The sequence below is a fragment of the Chlorocebus sabaeus genome, chromosome 11 (genome assembly GCF_047675955.1).
Source record: "Chlorocebus sabaeus isolate Y175 chromosome 11, mChlSab1.0.hap1, whole genome shotgun sequence".
Classification (NCBI taxonomy): Eukaryota; Metazoa; Chordata; class Mammalia; order Primates; family Cercopithecidae; genus Chlorocebus; species Chlorocebus sabaeus.
The window spans coordinates 12,646,006-12,666,848 of NC_132914.1; the positions used below are offsets into that span (position 1 = coordinate 12,646,006).

A 20,843-nucleotide genomic window follows, 5' to 3' on the forward strand; every position below is an offset into this window, starting at 1 on the left:
CAGATATTCACACATATGCAGGGCGGAGATTGTTTCTATAGCACTGGGTGCAGTTTAACATGGCAGTTCTGCTCTGGGACAACTCTTTATCACGAGGTAAATGTGGAAATCACAAGTGGTGAGAAATTTCAAGCCTCGAAGTACAATCGATCTCAGTTTTTCTTACAACTAGCACATGGGAATGGCTCAATAATTGAGAGAAGTCATTTCTTTGTGAGAGATGGAGAGGGTTCTGTGATGGCCCACAGAAGTTTTATTTATATGATTGCTTTATTGAGGGGAATCGTACCCCTCCCGCCCCACCACCAAACCTAAGTGCCCCAAGACTGCTTTGGCGGAAGGAAATTGTATACAATTTTAATGAGACAATTAAAGAAGATGAGGTGTATGAATCTGCTTCTTAATAACAAAAGAATAGCTAACACTTATTGGGTCCTTGTTGTGTGCCGGCCCTGTTCTAAGCTCTTATATGTTTGAATCATTTAATCCTCACCACCACCCTATAAAAGAAGGTGATATTATTACCTCCACTTTATAGATGAAAAAATAAAGGTTAAGAGCAATAAAGTAACATGCCCCAAAATCAAGTAGCAACGCTAAGATTTAAACCCAGGTGGGGTTGATGCCAGTGCCTGCGTTCATTCCACTGCGCGGAATGAGGAGACCAAAATACATCTTCATGAATGTTTGTAGTGCAGGCGCCCTGAAAATAGAGCACATGATTGAAAGATGAGTAGAAGTTGTGGAGATGAGGACGCCAAAGCAGTTTTCAGGTCACCTGACTGGGGTACAGTGTGTGGCAGGTCCCCTGCTTATGTTACTGCCAAATTTATACCCAAAAATGTCAAAGATGACTTTTGAGACTCCAAAGTATGTCTAGTTCATAATATTAAAAACTCATGCTGAGTTGGACTGAATTCACCCTTGTAGATGATTAACTCCCTTGGGATGGATGGGCCATCATGAAAATCTCCCAGCCTGTGAGAACTGTGGGTTCTGAGCCAGGCACCGGCTTCTGAGAGCAGAAGCACTGGCTATCACCCACCCCCTGAGGAGATCACGCCTTGAAAGCTGGCCCCTCACTACAGTTGCTTAGTAGGCACCAGGTAGATGCAGTCGTTAGTCGCTCAAGTCACATCCTTTCACGATTGTTGTAAAACCACTCGATTCTCTAGTTTTGCTGGAATCGTGTTGATGACCGCAGGGTCAAGGAGGCTGTGGGCTGGGGTTTGACATTTTCGTTACACATATTAACCGTGTAATACATGACGGAGCCAGAGAGCATGCTGGCACGTATATGCATGCACTCTAGATCCCCCGACTACCTGAGTTCTAATCCCAGCTCCCCAGTTTACCGGCTGTGTGACTTCAGGCAACTGCCTTGGGTCTCAGATCTCCACCTGTAAAAGAAGGAAAATGACAGGACCTATCTCAAAGGGTTGACGTAAGAAAGAAATGAGTCTCCAGCCTGGGCAACCCAGTGAGACTCCGTCTCAAAAAAAAAAAAAAGAAAGAAATGAGTTAATATGGAAAATGCCCTTAGAATAGCCAAGCACTCAGTAAATGTTACTCATTATCATGATTCAATATTTCTGGCTATTATTTGGTTGTTTTCCCCCCTCTTTTTATGTAAATTTTTAATTGGGATAAAATATACAACATTTACCATTTTAACCATTTTTAGGTGTACTTCAGTAGTGGTACATCTCTATTGACAATGTTGTGCAGTTGGTTTTTCCTTCCACTTTTCCTAACCATTCTCAATATCGCAACTGCGTGCACTTTGTGCAAACATCAGGTTTGTGCACCTTATACGTAGGGAAGGGCTGTTGCCTCCCTCGCTGTTATCCAAGAACACCTTCGTGGATTCATGGGCACTATGGTTTCTGTGGGAAAATACATTTAAAGTACCAATCTTCATTACTCTCATAACACAGCCTGTTTGGAAGTGAGCACTGCTTGCGTTCTATGTTACCTTGCAATACCTGTTGAGCACTGAGTCCTCCATGACCCCTTTGGAACCTTTGTATTACACTTCTGGCTGTCTCCTCCCTTAAGAACTACAAGGTAAGCCTTTTTGCACCCCTTTCTGTTCTGGGAATCTTGAATCTGGCAGCAGGTAATGACAGGTCCCATCAGAAACAGGTTAAGATCTTGACTTCCTGCTCCCCCTGGGAGCTGGGCCCCCGAGCACCACTTAACACCTTTTTCCCTTGACCCGGCCTCATTCCAGCCTTCTGCAAGTCCTGCTTTCCTCTCCAGGACCTTTCTTCCTGCTTTGCCTCCTGTATTTCAGGGCGTAGGGCGGCATGACCTTTTACCTTCTGACCCTTGCCCCTGCTGCAGCATGTGTTTTTTGTGACGGCGTGTAGGGACTGGATTGTACAGAGACCCTCTTTGCATCTGGGCCCTTGGCCTGTTACAGAAGGGACCCTCACCCTCCCTGCCTGCACCAGGGTCCTCCAACTGGAGGCTGCTTTTAGCCCTAGGGCTAGCGTGCTCTCTTAAGCCAGAAGTTTTAGGGGCAAGAGATCCCTAATATGCATGAATGACTCTCACAAGACAGGCAGGAAGTCTCCAAGAGACTTCCTTTACCCCTAGGGAAATGCCATCTGATCTTTGAGATAAGGAGCTGGGAGCAGTTTGATTTCACCTCCAGAGAAGGAAGCCCTCAGTTAAGGGGTCATCTTGCTCTTTTCCCCACTCCAGGGCCTCTCTGCCTTACCTCTCTGCCACCTGTGACTCCAGGCCTTATACATGATTGAGAGGTTTACCCAAACAGACCTAATTGGCTTATTGGAAATCCAATCTCTTGATTTCTTAATTCACTTCTTTTGTGCTGCTTTATGGAGACAAGGGAGACTCCCCCATACTGCCTGTGAAGAGCAAGGCAGTCTGCAGCCCCGATTGTGAGGCCTCCTGTGTCGGCAGATGTGCATGTACTCTCTCTACTGATCCCCTGGAAAGGTGGCCTGTTTGGAAGCAGTCCTGCCCAGGCCTGCTGCAGTAATGAAGATTAAGCCTCAGAGTACTACAAGTTACCCATTTTGTTTCGTTTAGCCCCTTTCATCAAATGCTTATAAAATTCTAGGAGCGTACACAGGGTTTATTGTTGGTAACCTCAAACATATGTGAATCATCCACTCCAAACTAGGGCAGTTTTCTTCTCAGGCCCTCCAAGGGAGTTCAGTGACATTGGCACATTGTGGGGATGAATAGGCTGAAATGCCGGGCACACAGTCAAAGTGGAAAGGCTCCAAACCAAGCAGAGGTTGAACCTCAGGTAACTGGAGTAGGGGGTGTATTAGTTAGCTAGGGCCGCTGTAACAAAGTACCCCAAACTGGGTGGCTTAAACAACAGATATTTATCATCTCACAGTTCTGGAGGTTAGAAGTCAAAGGTCAACATGGTGTGCCAGACTTGGTTCCTTCTGAGAGCTTTGAGATAGGATCTGTTCCATGACTCTCTCCTCTTTTCTGGTGGTTTGCTGGCAAGCTTTGGCATTCCTTGCCTTGGAGGTCTCTGCCTTCATCTTCACCTCCTTTCTTCCCCTGTGTATGTCTCTAAGTCCAAAGTATACTTTTTATAAAGACACCAATCATATTGACTGTTCATAAAATGACCTCATCCTAACTGCATCCTCAAGGACCCTCTTTCCAAATAAGATCACATCCTGAGGGTACTAGGGGTTAAGACTTCAACTTATGAATTTTGGGGGAGAGATTTTCATCCCCTAATGGGCATAGGAGACCGGGAGTGGTATATGAAATATAGTTTGAATTCCACTTCAAGACCTTGAGCTTATGACTTCTGTCTAGCTCTGTGTATCATTCATACTCCCACTAAATTTTAACAAAATGACTGGGATAGGGAGAAAGTGAAACCCAGTGGACTGAGGCTTGAGTGAGCATTACCTGCTGGGCCTGTTGATTTGCATCTCCCTGGTGACCTTCTTCTCTGACCAGCATCTGTGGGCTTAGGGAAAGCACAATGGTGGAAATGTGATCCTGGTGTGTGAGATGCAAACTTGATCTTAGCCTTTTCTGTACCCTGGAAACTTACCAGTCAAAACTTTCACCAAAGGCAGATTTTTGTTTGTTTGTTTAGGTTTACTAGTTATTTATTATTTATAGCGTGATTAAATGGGGTCAAATTTTTATGAATTTTTAAGTAGAGAAACTTTCCTAACAAGAGGAAAGGGTAAGAAATCAGACCTTTTTGTAAAGAAAATTACCACATTTAAAGTCCTGGTTTATTTTAGGCTGTTTGGCAGTGAGAAGAAGGGATTATTTGTGTCTAACAGAGGTCTACAAGGAAAAAGGTTTGAGATCAGAAAACACTTCCAACCAGAATGACAGTTCCCTGCCAGTCCTTGGTCTTTCTTCCTCCCTTCCTTCTGTGTCCACAGGGACTAATTATGTCTGGCTTTCCCTCCCTCTTCCTTGTATATTTCCCTTCCATATCAAGACCTTCACAATGAGGGCAATGTGGATAATTTCCCAGTTTTCCAGCTGGGCAGCTCACCAAGAACAAACCCAGACATCAAGGCCAGACCAAAAAAATCTTCTTGTTTTAGACAGAAGACTCCTACATCTGGGGGATTTAATGCACCCACTGTCCGCTCAGTGCATTTCCTGTGTCCGGAGCTTCTCTGCCTGCCGGCTCTGGTCTCGTAAGTTTCCATGCCCTGTTGCCAACTTATAATAACAGAGGCGGCAGGCAGTAGGCTAAGAACGTCATAGCCCACTTGGTACACGGGCGCTGCTTTGCAGACTGAAACAAAGCTTGCAAGGTCTCACTGCAGTCCTCTCAGCCTTGACAGTGGTTGTGCCCAGACCACCAGGAGCCTGGAATTAAATACCCTCGGATCCAGTTCTCTACTGTTAATGTTATCAGCTTCATCAAGTACTTCCTCTTTGAGTGATATCTGCAGAGAAATAAATAAATCAAGCTCCTCCAAGTCCTGTTCCCGCCTGGATCCTGAGTCCAAAGTAGAATCTGAGTTGGATTATCCAAAGCACTATCACCCTTCTGCATTGTTCCCAAGGTCTGGGCAGGAACGGAGAGTGAAATCTCTCCAGGACATTACATCAGTTCCTCCTTTACCCTTGGCATGAAAGTTCTTCCTCTCCTGGTCCTCCCAGACTTCCTAAGGCCTGGCCTGAGTGCACACCCACATACGAAGCCTTGAAGCCCAGGACATCAAAGAAAGCCTGCAGGTAACCAGATTACTGACCAACGCCTGTGACTGTTTTGAAATTTATAAGATGGGAAATGGATTCAGGAAATGGGATTTTTCAATACACGGTCTTCATCATCTTTACGTATTTTAAACCTTAATAAGCTTTTAAGTAAAGAAAGATATTCTGTAAATGGCATTTAGAAGAAAATATAGGAAAGTTCAAACTGGAACTGTCTTCAGTTGTTTACAGTGATCATACTCTGTGACAATGAAAAGTGAACCATGAACAAAAGATAAATACATTTCTATGGGCAGCAGAATTCAGATCCATATTATCTATAAAAGGAAAGTTTGCCTTATCTCCAGAAGATTACAGATCATTTTAGTCGGTGCCTGGTAAGCATTTATATGCATTTGGGTTAAAGTGAGGAAGTTAGTGCTTGTCATCCCAACCTATATCCTTGCAAGGTTAATTAAGCATTAAAAAAAAAAAAAAAAAAAAAAAAAAAAAAAAAACTTTTTATAACAGGAAATACCAGACCTATACAAAAGTAAAGAGAATTGTATAATGAATCACCATGTACCCATCACCAGTTTTGATGGTCAACTCAAGGCCAATCTTGTTTTCCCCTGTGGTCTACCTCCTCTCTCCTTCACCATCCCAGATTATTTCATAGCAAATCCCAGATACATAATTTCCCTTGTAAATAGTATCAACAGGCTGGGTGCGGTGGCTCATGCCTGTAATCCCAGCACTTTGGGAGGCCGAGGCAGGTGGATCACAAGGTCAGGAGATTGAGACCATCCTGGCTAACCCAGTGAAACCCCATCTCTACTAAAAATGCAAAAAATTAGCCAGGTGTGGTGGCAGGTGCCTGTAGTCCCAGCTACTCAGGAGGCTGAGGCAGGAGAACGGTGTGAACCCGGGAGGCGGAGCTTGCAGTGAGCGGAGATCGCGTCACTGCACTCCAGCCTGGGCAACAGAGCGAGACTCTGTCTCAAAAAAAAAAAAAAAACAGTACTTGCTCTTTGACCAGAACAAGTCAAAGACCTAGTATCAACATAGGTCTCAAAAAAAGGCTCTATAAAATCAATCACAGAACCATCATATCACTTGAAAACTAGTAGTTCCTCGGTATCATCAAATAATCTACTAGTGTTCACTTTTTGCCAACCATCTCATAAATGTTTTTTACAGCCAGGCGCGGTGGCTCACGCCTATAGTCCCAGCACTTTGGGAGGCCGAGGTGGGTGGATCATCTGAGGTCTAAAGTTCGAGACCAACCTGACCAACATGCAGAAACCCTGTCTCTACTAAAAATACAAAATTAGCCGGGCGTGGTGGCGCGTGCCTGTAATCCCAGCTGCTCAGGAAGGCTGAGGCAGGAGAATCGCCTGAATTCTGGGAGGCGGAGGTTGCAGTGAGCCGAGATGGCTCCATTGCACTCCAGTCTGGACAACAAAAGCGAAACTCCGCCTCAAAAAAAAAAAAAAATTGTTTTTTACAGTTTGAATCAGAATCCAAACAGCATCTATACATTGCAAATGGTTAATGTATCTCTTAAGTCTTTTTCAATCTATAGGTTCCCATCTGTATCCTTCTTGTGTGTATGTTTGAGCAGTCCCTCTCTTCAGGTTTTTTAAAAGAGGTCAGTCATAATTAGTATATTCGGCCAGGCGCGGTGGCTCAAGCCTGTAATCCCAGCACTTTGGGAGGCCAAGATGGGCGGATCACGAGGTCAGGAGATCAAAACCATCGTTGCTAACCCGGTGAAACCCCATCTCTACTAAAAAATACAAAAAAAAAAAAACTAGCCGCACAAGGTGGCGGGCGCCTGTAGTCCCAGCTACTCAGGAGGCTGAGGCAGGAGAATGGCGTGAACCCGGGAGGTGGAGCTTGCAGTGAGCTGAGATCCGGCCACTGCACTCCAGCCTGGGTGACAGAGCGAGACTCCATCTCAAAAAATAATAATAATAATAATAATAATAATAATTAGTATATTCATATATATAATATATTATAAATATTAGTGTATACATATATACTGTATAAGTATATACTTATATGGTATTAGTTATACACCATATATCATATATACTATCATACTATACATATATAGTATATTAGTATAATCTCCCCCGTACATAGTTTCTTTTTTTCCTCTTGTTGCTTTCAAGATTTTCTCTTTATTTTTGGTTTTCAGCAGTTTGACTATGGTGTACCTGGGTGTGGTTTTTATTTTACATATCTTACTTGAGATTCTTGGATCTTTGAATTTACTGTTGTTGATAATGTTGTTACCAAATTTGAGGACAATCTAGCTATTATTTTTTAATTTATTCTACCCTGTTTCTTTCTGTATTCTCCTTCTTAGACACCAATTACATGTGTGTTAGACCATGTGATATTGTTCCACAGGTCACTGAGGATTTGTTTTGTTTGGATTTCATTTTTACTGATCTGTCTTCAAATTTTCTAGCCCTTTCTTCTCTCATGTCCATTCTGCTATTAAGTCCATCTAGTCCAGTCTTTCATTTCAGATATTATACTTTTCAATTATAGAATCTTTATTTTGTCTTTTTTTTAATTCCATTTCCCTTTTGGCAGGCTCTGTGTCATCATTTATTACAACCATCGTTTTCTTTTAGGGCTTGAACTTATTTATAATAGCTGCTGTAAAGTTTTTCTGTTTGTTTGTTTGTGCTAATTCCAACATCTGCATTTTCTCAAGTTCTGTTTCTGTTGATGGCCTTGCCTCCTTATTATGAGTAGCATGTTTGTATTTCTTCTCATATCTAGAAAATTGTGACTGGGTGCTGAGCACGTTGAGACACTGGATTGTGTTCTGTTCCACTGAAGAGTGTTGACTTTTGTTCTAGCAGGCAATCAAATTACTGGCCAGTGACTTTGAATCTGTAGAGGCATGGTCTTATGTTTCATTAGGTCCAATCTGTTTCTATTTTGCCTTTTGCCCTTAGCCAGATCCCCTTGTCCTAGGGTTTTTACTCCTACATTGTGGTCATTCGGGGGTAACAAACAGCCTGAAGTGTTTACAGAGCCTTCAAACTTGATGAGACTCAAACTCTGAACTCTCTCTCCACTGCAGTAGCCAGTAGCTGAGATTTCTGCTCATATCTTTTGATTATACAACTGTTGCTTTTCACTGAACTCCAAAGGGTCTCCCTGGCACTTGGGCTATTCAGTAGTCAGACAAGAATTTGAGGAAACTTTTACATTTAATCACTCTCCCCTCTGAGGCTCCCACTGTATGGGATTTGTTTCTTCAATTTTCTGCCATTCTGGCAACTACCTACTCTATCTCAAGCAACTTTCTGTTTATCTTCTAACTGCCGTGTGCGGCACAGACTAGGGAGGAGCATGCAGCATAGGGCAGTTAGGAGATCAGCAGAACCAGGGAGAAAGCTGTTTAAACATGGACCTCACCCTGTGCAGGTCCCTTCTTTCAAAAGTGAAATCCTGGTTTTTGTCTGCCTTTGATACCTTCAAAAAGTTTTTTCAATGTATTTAATACAGTTTCTTTCATTTCTATCCGTAGGATGGTTCCTTTGGTACAAGCCACTCTACTGTTGTTGAAACTGAAACTCCCCCTTTCCTTGTTTAGATAAGTGGTGGCAGATCATAAATACTTCATCTTGCTTTTCGTATCTAACCATAGATTCTGGATGCTAGTCCTTAGCAAAATATTGAGATACTCCTCATTCCTTTTTACATTTACATAGTACTCCATTGTTTAGAGATATATACTATAATTTATTAAATCAGTCTCCTATTGATAGCTATTCCAATGATGAGGCACTTTTGAACTTACGGCAGTGGGTTATACAGCAGTCACAAAATAAGCCCTTTGCTTTCAAGGAGATGATCTTTTAATATTATGAACAATATTTTTGTTCAGTGTTTCATATGATAGATGAGATCTAGTAGAACTTTCAAAAAAGAAAAAAGTCCCCATTTTCTTCTTAACCCTGTGTAAAACTTAAAACCACCATGTCTGTCTCTGTTTACGGACCCTATCAAATTACTGAATTCCCTTTATGTGTTCTTTATATATATATTATCTTAATGGACAAAGGTAATATGTTTGACTTGCTTTACTTAGAACTGTGGACAATTCTTTGACCAGAACAAGGACAGCAAGCATGCACATCCTTTTGGTGAGACTGCCCTCGGAAAAGATGTGGCCAGAGAGAGTTCATTGAGTTGGGTGAGCAGCCATGTAGAAATCTCCATTTTTATGGGCACATTTCTGTCCTTCTGCACCTCAGCAGGGACTTCTGGAGCCAGGTGTGTGCTGGTCCATTCCCCAACCCAGCCCTCAGAGCTACTTCTGTTGCTGAGCTGTGTACACTTCTGATGTTATCCTCGCACACACGTGCAACTTCGAGTGGGACGGGTTAGAGGTATTGTTAGAGGTGTCCATTCATCCTGCTTCTTCCTTACCTCTGCCTGTCTCTGAGCACTTGTAGGGTCTGTGCACTCAGAAGGAAAGTGCTCCCAAAAGTTCTTTCAAGTTCAGTAAGATTGTCATTCTGTAAATTGGGGCCACTGTGCATGCTTAGAGCAGTTTTTGGTGACTTTGCGTCGTAGTTTCTATGTTGCAGTGACAGATGTCATGAGTACACAGGTTCTAAAATCTGACTGGAGTCTGGTTCTAATCTCCTAACTGACTGTTAGGAGATTGTGTGGCCTTGGGTAAGTTGCTTAACTTCTTTATGCCTCAGTTTTATCATCTGTAAAACAGGGGTACTAGTGGTATCTCCTGGTTAGGAGTGCTGTAAGGTTGGGGTTTCTTTCTTTCTTTCTTTCTTTCTTTCTTTCTTTCTTTCTTTTCTTTCTTTTCTTTCTTTTCTTTCTTTTCTTTCTTTTCTTTCTTTTCTTTCTTTCTTGAGACAAAGTTTTGCTCTGTCACCCAGGCTGGAGTGCAGTGGTGTGATCTTGGCTCACTGCAACCTCCACCTCCTGGGTTCAAGTGATTCTCATACCTCAGCCTCCCGAGTAACTGGGATTACAGGTGGGAGCCACTGCACCCAGCCAGGAGTGCTGTAATCCAACATCTAAGATATAGTTATTACTAATAATTATTACTAATATGATTAACATTATCACTAATACTAATAACTCCTAGAGGTAGAGAATATGAAAATTTTAGTTGTGAAAATGTAAGTCAATGAAAGCATCTAAAGAGAAACCCCTAAGAACCTTTCCCCCTCAGAAAGTGATGTAGAAGAGTTAAATGATGACCAAAAGATAGGGCATGGATGTTTGGCTTCCTTGTGCTTACAGGCCACAGGTAGGTGATTAACGGAATGCTTGTAGACATCCTTAGGTTGCCTGGCAATAGAAAAATAGTTTCAATATGCACACTTTAAATTGTTAAGCGGTGAAAAAGACACTGCATTCTGGGGAGAAAGGTTCTTTACACATACCTACACGCTCCTCCATTTACCGCCTGTAGAGCCACGGGGAGGTTCCTGTTCTGCCAACTCACCGTGATTGCCTTTCCCTCTGCTCCACAGATAACTGTGTCCAGAGGACCCCCAGGCCATCCGTGGATAATGTGCACCACAACCCTCCCACCATTGAACTGTTGCACCGCTCCAGGTCACCCATCACGACAAATCACCGGCCTTCTCCTGACCCCGAGCAGCGGCCCCTCCGGTCCCCTCTGGACAACATGATCCGCCGACTCTCCCCAGCTGAGAGAGCTCAGGGACCCAGGCCGCACCAGGAGAACAACCACCAGGAGTCCTACCCTCTGTCAGTGTCTCCCATGGAGAATAATCACTGCCCAGCGTCCTCTGAGTCCCACCCGAAGCCATCCAGCCCCCGGCAGGAGAGCACACGCGTGATCCAGCTGATGCCCAGCCCCATCATGCACCCTCTGATCCTGAACCCCCGGCACTCCGTGGATTTCAAACAATCCAGGCTCTCCGAGGACGGGCTGCATAGAGAAGGGAAACCCATCAACCTCTCTCATCGGGAAGACCTGGCTTACATGAACCACATCATGGTCTCTGTCTCCCCCCCTGAAGAGCACGCCATGCCCATTGGGAGAATAGCAGGTGAGTGAGCTCCCCTCTCGCTGCTCCAGCATCGTGGAGACCTGACGAAGCCCCACTCTCCCCTGTGATCCTTGCAGCCAGCCTCGCACCATTCCCAATTAGGCGCCCTCCAAGGCTCTGTGAGGGCAAGTGGAGGCTTCTGCCTGCATGAGGCGAAATCCCTAATGGCTTGGTTAATGAGCCGCTGGGATCGAGTAGTTAATGAGCCTCAGAAATGTTAAGAAACAAATGTCCTACGTCCAGCTTACAAGGAGAGTCACATCAGAATCAAGGCTAAGCGAAAACATTTAAAATAAAAGGTTTATGAGCATGCTAATGGCCCTGTCCTGAAGTTTCCAGCAGCTAATTAATGACCAGACATAGCAAAAAGAAGCTTTGTCTCCAATTCAGGCCTTTAATTCCATCCTGTGAGCAGTAACGTCATGCAGCCTTCATCTTGGGAGCGGGTAGGAGAGGAAAACAGGATTATGGTATTGGAGGCAGGTGTTGCTGTGCCATTTGACAGAGGAAACCACTCTCAGATTCTCTTTCATGTATGATAAGAAGCCCACATTTGCTTACTTAAGGGAAGAAACCAATGGAAACCAGTGGGAAAAATGTCTACACATTGTCTGTTTCCTAGGATGCTCATAATTTATGTGAACTCATTCTTCAGAAGCTTAATCCTCTAACCATGTGACAAGGTTAGCTCTTTCCATAGAGCTTTACTCCGTTAGTGGGATATTTGTTGAGCACCTGCTGTGTACAAATAAATGCATTAGGAGTAGGATGCAGAGCTAATTTAACATGCAATATCTTTTTCCCCAAGGAACGTAGAATATCGTGGGAGAGACAAAGGTGAAAACCACTAAGATATAAGGCAGAATGAAGTAAGCCCCATTTCCCATTCATTTTATGTACCAGCATTCATTGAGCACCTACTTTCTGCCAGAGTAATGAAGTGCTGTAGAAACAAAGCAGAAGGAAGGTGTGTTTTGACCGGAGGGACCAAGCAAGGCTTTGCAGGGGAGAGAGTGTGACACCGAAGTGATTGTGCTTTCAATAGTGGGAGGGAGACCTGGAGGCAGGAGAGAACAGACCTGTTCAGGGAAAGGAGAGAAATGCCCCCTCCTCCCTGAGCCCATAACCTGGTCAGAGTCCCAGCTGACCATCAAGGTGCTGCCATGCTGATGGCAATGGAATAACAGGCTCCTACAAGCCTACCTCTGCCTTGAGGTACTGTCCCCTTTTTTTTTTTTTCCTCACACTCTGTTGCCCAGGCTGGAGTGCCGTGGCACGATCTCGGCTCACTGCAAGCTCCGCCTCCTGGGTTCACACGGTTCTCCTGCCTCAGCCTCCCGAGTAGCTGGGACTACAGGTGCCCGCCACCACACCCGACGAATTTTTTATATATTTTTAGTAGAGATGGGGTTTCACCATCTTAACCAGGATGGTCTCGATCTCCTGACCTCGTGATCTGCCCACCTTGGCCTCCCAAAGTGCTAGAATTAACAGGCATGAGCCACCACTGGTACTGTCCCTTCTTTATTTGAGTCATTTATTTCTAGATTTTTCTCTGGCCCCAAGTGCACCACCAGTGTTGCCTCAGTTTCATTATTACAAATAATTTACATCAGGGATGTTGAATCAAGAAAATAAAATGACAAACAGAAATGACTTATGTGTTTTAAAAACTATGAAAAATGAAATGATATATGTTTGGGATTCAATTCAAAATGATCCTGCAGAGTTAGGGGGTAGGGTGTGGGTGGGGTCTACATAAAACAAGGCTAGCCATCACTAGCTGGTGGTTATATGTCTGGGTGATAGATGCATGGGGGTTAATATTATTGATCTCTCCGCTTTTACCTGTACATTAGATTGTTTTAATCAGAAAATGAACAAATAAAACTGGAGAAAAAAGAATACTAGATAAAGAAGCAAAGAGCTTAGGCAAAACATGTGAATTTCCCCAGATAATTGGAGAAGGAGGATGAGGTCAGTGTATTGTGAATTCTGTAAATGACGCATTGTGCTTTCCAGGCAATACCCTTCTTGTCTATATACCCTCTTGTCTTGTTTCTTGCATGGTGTGTGCAGTAGTACTTGACATTTTGCAGATACCTTTTGCTTGTTTATAATTCTCAGGACCGCTCTTAAGGTAGCTCATTACTGCAGTATTCATCTTATGTAGAAGGGTCATTTGTACAGGGGAAACCACAAAGGAAACTGAGCCCCGAAGAGGCAAAGGCCTTCGCCAAGGTCAGATAGGGGCCCTGTGACCGAGGTGTGCAGGACAACCCTTGCTGCCCCATGGCTGCTGTCCGCAGTGCTGCCCTCGTGGGCCTGGCTTCCTTCCCAAGATCTCTCCTGTCTACTTCCCAGGTGACACTGCCTTCACCACTTTTTGGGAATCTACCATAAGCCCATGAATCAAGAAAGACACATGGTTTAGACTTGAGGAGTTATTTTTCCATTGTTTAGTAGGTTTGTAAATTTCAAAATATTAGTCTCTTAAAATTATATTACTTTTTTTTTTTTTTTTTTGAGACAGAGTCTCTGTCACCCAGGTTGGAGTTCAGTGATGTAATCTCGGCTCATGGCAACCTCTGCCTCCTAGGTTCGAGTGATTCTCATGCCTCAGGCTCCTGAGTAGCTGGGATTACAGGCACATGCCACCATGCCTGGCTAATTTTTTTGTAGTTTTAGTAGAGATGAGGTTTCACCGTGTTGGCCAGGCTGGTCTTGAACTCCTGGCCTCAAGTGATCTGCCTGCCTTGGCCTCCCAAAGTGCTGGGATTACAGGCATGGACCACTGCACCCAGCCTATACTACTATTTTTTTCATCTCATTCCCCAATATCAGTGTTTGATGATGGATGCAGCCTCATCAGTTAGGAAGCTTGGTAGAATACTGCACCCACCAAATGATGAGCCTGGGTGTCTTTGGATGCCCGCTCTCTCAAGGGCACACAGAAATAGGCAACATGTGCTTTTCTTGATGGCTCTAGGAAGTCAGAATATTCATGTAAAATAATCCTGGGGCCTAGATCTTTTAGGGGAATGCATTAACTCCTTCAGTATGACACAGTGTCCTAAAACTGATTACCATGCTATAATGCCAAGTTTTTAAATCTCCCAATGTATATTTTAACTAATTTAACGAAATCCAAATTTAACTCATTCCACTGAAAGGCATTGTTTTTCTGTGAAGAAGGTAGGACTCGATGGTCCCTAAAGTTCCTTCCAGCTCTGCCAGTCTGTAATCTGACAGTCTTGATTCTGTAACCCTCCCAAGAAAACACAAGAGTTTTAGGCACTTTTGTTTCTTTGAGGATAACCCTGTGTGTACTCCACTCTTCTGATATCTTTCTGGACTCCTCAGATCCTTGTAAAATTGATTCTATTTATTGGAGGTGAAATTCATCGGGTGATTCCTGTGTACAATGTAAAAGTTCTGTCATTACTGAACAGCCATAAAAAGCCTTTAAATCTCCATAAAGCAGCTGTTAGATGAGAAAACTTAGCTCCTTAAAGCTTTTTAAATGAGCACAGTACAAAAAGAAACGAAGGTGCTGCTGAATGTCAAACTGATGAGTACTATAGCTGGAGGGTATAGATGCAAATAGTACTCATGAATGTGGAGCACAAAACGAAGCTAAATTCTTACTATTCAGATGTGATTTGTTCAGGTGCCCTAGGATTTATGCATTTGGACACCTTCTGTGTATAAGGCACTGTTCTGCATTCTTGACGGGGTGGCGACAGAGAGGTATAAGACACAGTCTTTATCATGAAAGAGCTGAGCACAGTTAACTATAAAAGCAAAGCACGTGACATGTATCTTAGAAGGGCTCCTGTTAAGTACCACAGGAGGTCAGAGTAGTGATGTCAGGGGAAGCTACATGGGGGGCTGGCTTTTACCTGGGCTTGGATGAATGCTTAGAATGTGGACAAGTGGGGAGATTAGAGAAAAAGAGGTCATTCCAGATGGAGAAAACCTACCAGGAGCAAAACAAGATAAGGCTCAGTGTATTTTTTCTATTTCAGGTAGAAATGTAAATCTACAAGTTGAGGTCTGTTGAGGTCATTTAAAAATCTTATCATTTTTCAGGCTGGGCACTGTGACTCACACCTGTAATCCCAGCACTTTGGAAAGCTGAGGCTGGCAGATCACCTGAGGTCAGGAGTTCGAGACCAGCCTGGCCAACATGGTGAAACTCCGACTCTACCAAAAAATATAAAAATTAGTCAGGCATGGTGGCACACACCTGTAGTCCCAGCTACCGAGGAGGCTGAGGTGGGAGAATCGCTTGAGCCTGGGAGGTGGTGGTTGTAATGAGCCAAGATTATGCCACTGCACTCCAGCCTGGGCAACAGAGTGATACCCTGTCTCAAAAAAAAAAAAATACATATATATATATGTTTTTATATATATGATATATAATTTTTCATAAATTCTTTTCATTATCTAATATCACTGAAATCCCATCGTACAATTAAGATACATGCAAATGTATGTCTGTTAGGTATTTACCATATGGAAAAACTAAAATAATCAAGAAAGGAAATTCAGTAGGTGGTTGACAGTTTAAATACAAATCACAAATGACATCTTTTTAAATATAACGTAGCTTATTTTTAAAGGTGTCACTTACTTTGCAGAGGATAAGGAGAAGTGTTATTAAGAGTTTACTAGGTTGGAATGACTAGTGTTTATGAGAGAGAGTTTAGCACAAGATGGAGTGAGACAAGATGCCTGGGGTCTGTTTTGAGTGCAGCAACCAATGGTGTATGGAACAGTGAAAAAGTTGCTCCTTTCTATGCTTGTTTTCTACTTGGTATCTTTAAGAATGGGCTATTTAGGAGCAAGGAGCCTAGCAGAAAGCATCTGTCAGTCTTCTAAAACTTTACCTACAAAAGTTTTACTGGCTTGTGTCCCACCAGTGTGTTTGAAAGTCAGAAAGTATGTTGGCCACAAGCACCTGTAGGTGGCTGAGGTGTGACTGTAGTCATCCGTGAGTCATGTTTTCAGTATGTATGGAAATTCCTTATTTGGACTTGATTTCAAACATAGAAGGGCCTTTTACAGGTGAAGGAACTGAGATTCAGACACATCAAGAGTCTAGCCTCGAGCTTCTGTTCAGTGTTCTTCCCAAAACCATTGTTCCCTTCTGGTGTGGGACTCTAGAGCAAGGATTGAAAACTGTGGCCCAAACTGTGGGCCAAATCCAACCGCCATCTGTCTCTTTTAAATCAAGATTTCCTGGAAAACAGCCAAACCCATTTATTTGGTATTGCCTATGTCTGCTTCCATGCTGCAGTGGCAGAGTTGAGTAGTTACAACAGAGATTGCATGGCCAGCAACACCTAAAATATTTATTAACTGGCCCTTTACAGAAAACATTTGATGTTCTCTGCCTTGCAACATTGTATACCCGGTGTTCAGTAAGCTTGGAATCATAGGTGCGATGTAGGAGATGTAGGATGCAGACTTAGAAAACAGTCCCCCTGCTCTCAAGGAATTATTCGCACTTTAGATGACAAGGCATGTTTAAGACACGTGGAAGGAACAATAACCAGTTATGTAAGAGAATAGACAGGTTCTGGACTGCAGGCATATTTTCAGACCAACCAGCATAGTTACGAAAACATCATTAACATAATAAAATACAGGTAAGTAAAAGAAATGATTTATTTGCACTTTGGATTATATAGTTCTTCATTCATTGATTCAAAAATTATTGCCAATCTGCTCATGTGCTAGGCATTGTTCTAGGTGATAGGGCACTGCATCTCTGAATGCCAAAATTCGTATCCTTGCTGGTGGAAGGCAATGTCCTCTTGCTTTATGCCATGACACAAACTAAGCTCCTACTTTGACTATAGACAGCTAAATCTTAAAAGAAAACTTCTCAGTCATTTTAGTTTTCTCTTAAAGTACTTTAATTCCGTTAAAACCTAAGCCACCAGATTTCCTGTCTGCCTGTCTCGTCCTTGGCCTTAATCCAAAACTCTGCTGAGGAAGAAGATTCCTTGGTACACTGAGAATTGTTTTATAATCCATTCATTTCATAACCCCTCATTTGCTACCCAAAAGTGGGGACCTAAATCTGTACAGATTTGGGTGTTAAAAGCCCATGGCCTGCCCAAATAGAGAGTATCACCTTTCTTGTGTTTATCTCACAACTTTTGCTGAAGTCTCTCCATCTTTGTGAACATGAACTTCTCGATTTGTGAGGCTATCACTGGTCAATTGGGTCATTAATCCTACAGCAGGCAAGACACAGAATTTCCTCTCAGCTCCAGGCTTCTTCACTCCTAACCCTCTTAGAACACACTTTGCAGCAATCCTTGGAATCTTTAATGGTAGCCTTTTGGGACTTTAAAAAATACGTTTACTATCTCTCAAGGTTACATCCTTAACAGAAACAAAAAGATGCTAATCAGGGAGACATCAATTTGGTCTTATTTGTCACCCAACTAAAACAGTGTACTTTTTGTTTTTTTGTTTTTTGTTTTTTGTTTTTTGAGATGGAGTCTCACTCTGTCACCCAGGCTGGAGTGCAGTGGCCGGATCTCAGCTCACTGCAAGCTCCGCCTCCCAGGTTCACGCCATTCTCCTGCCTCAGCCTCCGGAGTAGCTGGGACTACAGGCGCCCGCCACCTCGCCCGGCTAGTTTTTTTGTATTTTTTAGTAGAGACGGGGTTTCACCGTATTAGCCAGGATGGTCTCGATCTCCTGACCTTGTGATCCGTCCGTCTCGGCCTCCCAAAATGCTGGGATTACAGGCTTGAGCCACCGCACCCGGCCAAACAGTGTACTTCCTTGGTTTTGTTTTATTGACTGGATGAATTATAAATACAGAGATTCAGTTCGGGAAGCCTCTGAAGCAACATGAAGAAAACAGTATGAAACTCCAGAGAAAGCAGTTTGAGGCTTGTCCTCAGGGGCTTCAAGGACCGGGAGAAGTCACTGTATTCCGACATCTTGCTTCCATCTCCACTTCCTCCCACAGTGTTTAATGCTGCTGTGAATTTGTTTCGAAGGAAGCCTATGGACATTTTTTTTTTTTAATTTCGTACATGAGCCTCAGGAGCAGCCTTGACGGCTAAAAGACTTCATAGACAAGAAGTGTGAAGGGACTGCATGGAAGTGCTCGGGGCAAGTCTCAGCCCTCGGCCTTTGTTGGAAGGTGTGGGGCATGCAGACACATGTGCACCTTCTCACACGTGCGTCTGTGCATAAATATCTGTGTTTGCAGGAAAGAAAAGATAGGGTTGTGGGATGTCCCCAGAAGCCACAAGGATTCCAGTGTTTTAGTACCAGGTGAAAGAGCCGCTTCCACCCACACTGTCTGTGGGAGATGCCCTTCTGTAGACCTCTGTAGCCCAGTACCTTCAAGAGCTCCTGGAGACAGCCAGCCCGGAACAGTCCTAGGGAAGCAGTGTGGGCCTGTGGCAAAAGCCTGGACTGCGAGGTCAGCAGGATTGGAGTCCAGTTCTTGACTCCCAAGCAGGTGCATAATGTCCCTGAGTCCTCCTTTCCTTATCTGTAATATTGAGAACCCATTTCTGGGCTCTTTTGACTGTTAATGAGACAGCGTGTGAATGCGTGGCACAAGAAGGTTAACCGCTACGAGTTACTGTCCCCACTCTGCCTCACTGCTGAGCTGCCAGCCTGTCCACCTGAGAGGGACTGTGTAGGAGCTGTGGGTGCGGCCAGCACAACTGCCTGCGGAGCCACACAGGGCACTGACAGTGAAGGCCTGTGTGGGGTGCCCTTCAAGGCCACCTCCGTTTTCTTATTTCCTGGGAGATTTACTTCCGTGCTCCTGCTTCCCCTCCCTGAAGCTTTGCCTGCTGTCCATATTTGGAGGGGATTAATAAGATGAGCACTGGGGAGGGGAGGAGCCATCACTCCAGCAGGAATATTCCCAGCGGCTGAGTCACTGCACTTTATTTTCAGTGTGAACGACTGAGAAATCAAAGAGCCCTAAAAGAGGAGGAAGTTTCAGGACAATGTTTTTAAAAGATAAAAAACATCAACAGCATGGTGGCTGAGTGGAAAATAATAGAAGGGGCTTGAGGAGACTGGAAATTCCAGTTTGTGTAAGGGCGCACAGTGCTGTAATACAGAGTCCCTACCTCTCTGCAGTCCCCGGATGTGAATTCCCAGGCTGCACCCACACCTGAGCAAAGCAGAGGCTGGGCCTTGCTAGGTTCTGACTGCGGGCTGGGTCTCAGCTGCACGGTGTGAGTTTCGGATACCGGTGTTTCCTAGCCTTCTCCACACCTTATGTAATCGGAGGTGAAGAGGTCCAGCCTCGTTTGCAGCTGTGGTTCTTGTGCCCCAGGAAGCCAGGAAGCATAGATTTTTGTATTATTTGCCTCCACTTCTCCCTCCCGCAGCGTGCCACTGTGCACATATGTTTTCTGTTTTCCTGAGCCACAGCAAAGCACAAGCAGTTGCCCATTGTAAACACACCTCTGCGTGTCAACACACACCTGGCTGCACTGGAGTGACCAACTTTCTGTTTCTAGGTAATGGCTGGTCTAGAATGGAGGAGGAGGAGAAAAAAAAAACCAAGCAGCAGATGGTCCCCTGAATGTTGCAAACCGTGTTTCTCTAAGCAGGGTTTCTCAACACTCTTGATATTTGGGCCAAATAGTAATTTGTGCAGTTGCTTAGTATATTGTAAGATATTTAGCAGCATCCCTGGCCTCTACCTACCAGATGCTAGGAGCACCCTCCACCCCAGTGTGACAACCAGAAATACCTCCAGATATTGCCAGATGCCCCCAGTTCAGAACCGTATTTGTAAAGCTTAGTAGCACCTTTTTATTTCGTATGGTACTTTGCGTGTTTTGTTGCTGAACTGGAAATAAACATATTAATTTTTAGGTAATAAATTTCAAAAAATGTAACAGGGACACGCAGTCTCTCCGTTGGTAATTATACCCATGGGACTGTCATTTCCAGGCCTTCTTTAGAATTCCACTTGGGCAGTTAAAACAACATAAAATGACTTTCTTAGAGGCTTTCCTGAAATTTAAATTAACCATGATCATTAAATATTCCCTATTTCAATAATTTGACTTGCCTACTCAAGTTTTTTAAGCATCAGTTTTGTCTAGCGTGGTTTTTTTCTTCAGAAACCATGTTGGTGATGTGTGAATTGCCCATCTTTTTACAATCTCTGCTCAATAAGTTTATACAATGAGTCTCTGGTAAGAGACAGACGTGGGAGTGAAAATATTTCTCCTTAACCACAGGAAGGGATTTTTTACAATGCCTTTAGCTGCGGATACCGAGGGTACCTCACCCAGCAGGAAGGAGAGGGAGCTATACTTGGGCTAAACACTTTCATAAACTACTTCTCCTAGACAAGAAAATGCAAATAGTAGAAATTTCTTTAAAATATCCATGTGCCTTGAGATAGAAGAAAGCCCTTTAGTTTAAGAAAAATGCACTTAAAATTAATACCTTGTGATCCAAAAACATTTTATACATATATGTTCAAGTGTTTTGAAGTGGAATGAACTTCTATTTATAGAGTGTGGTGCGCTTTATTATATAATATTGTGCATTTAAATT

At 43.6% G+C, this 20,843-nt stretch overlaps 1 protein-coding gene across 3 annotated transcripts in view; it reads left to right on the top strand.

Annotated features, from left to right (window-relative positions):
- The window catches only part of ETV6 (ETS variant transcription factor 6), a 247,633-nt gene that overhangs the window by 212,012 nt on the left and 14,778 nt on the right, over positions 1-20,843 (top strand). For all 3 annotated transcript variants that reach the window (XM_007967682.3, XM_007967684.3, XM_007967683.3), the window contains one exon: positions 10,722-11,267. In XM_007967682.3, coding sequence (XP_007965873.1) covers positions 10,722-11,267 — 546 coding nt within the window. The remainder of the gene's footprint in view (positions 1-10,721; positions 11,268-20,843) is intronic.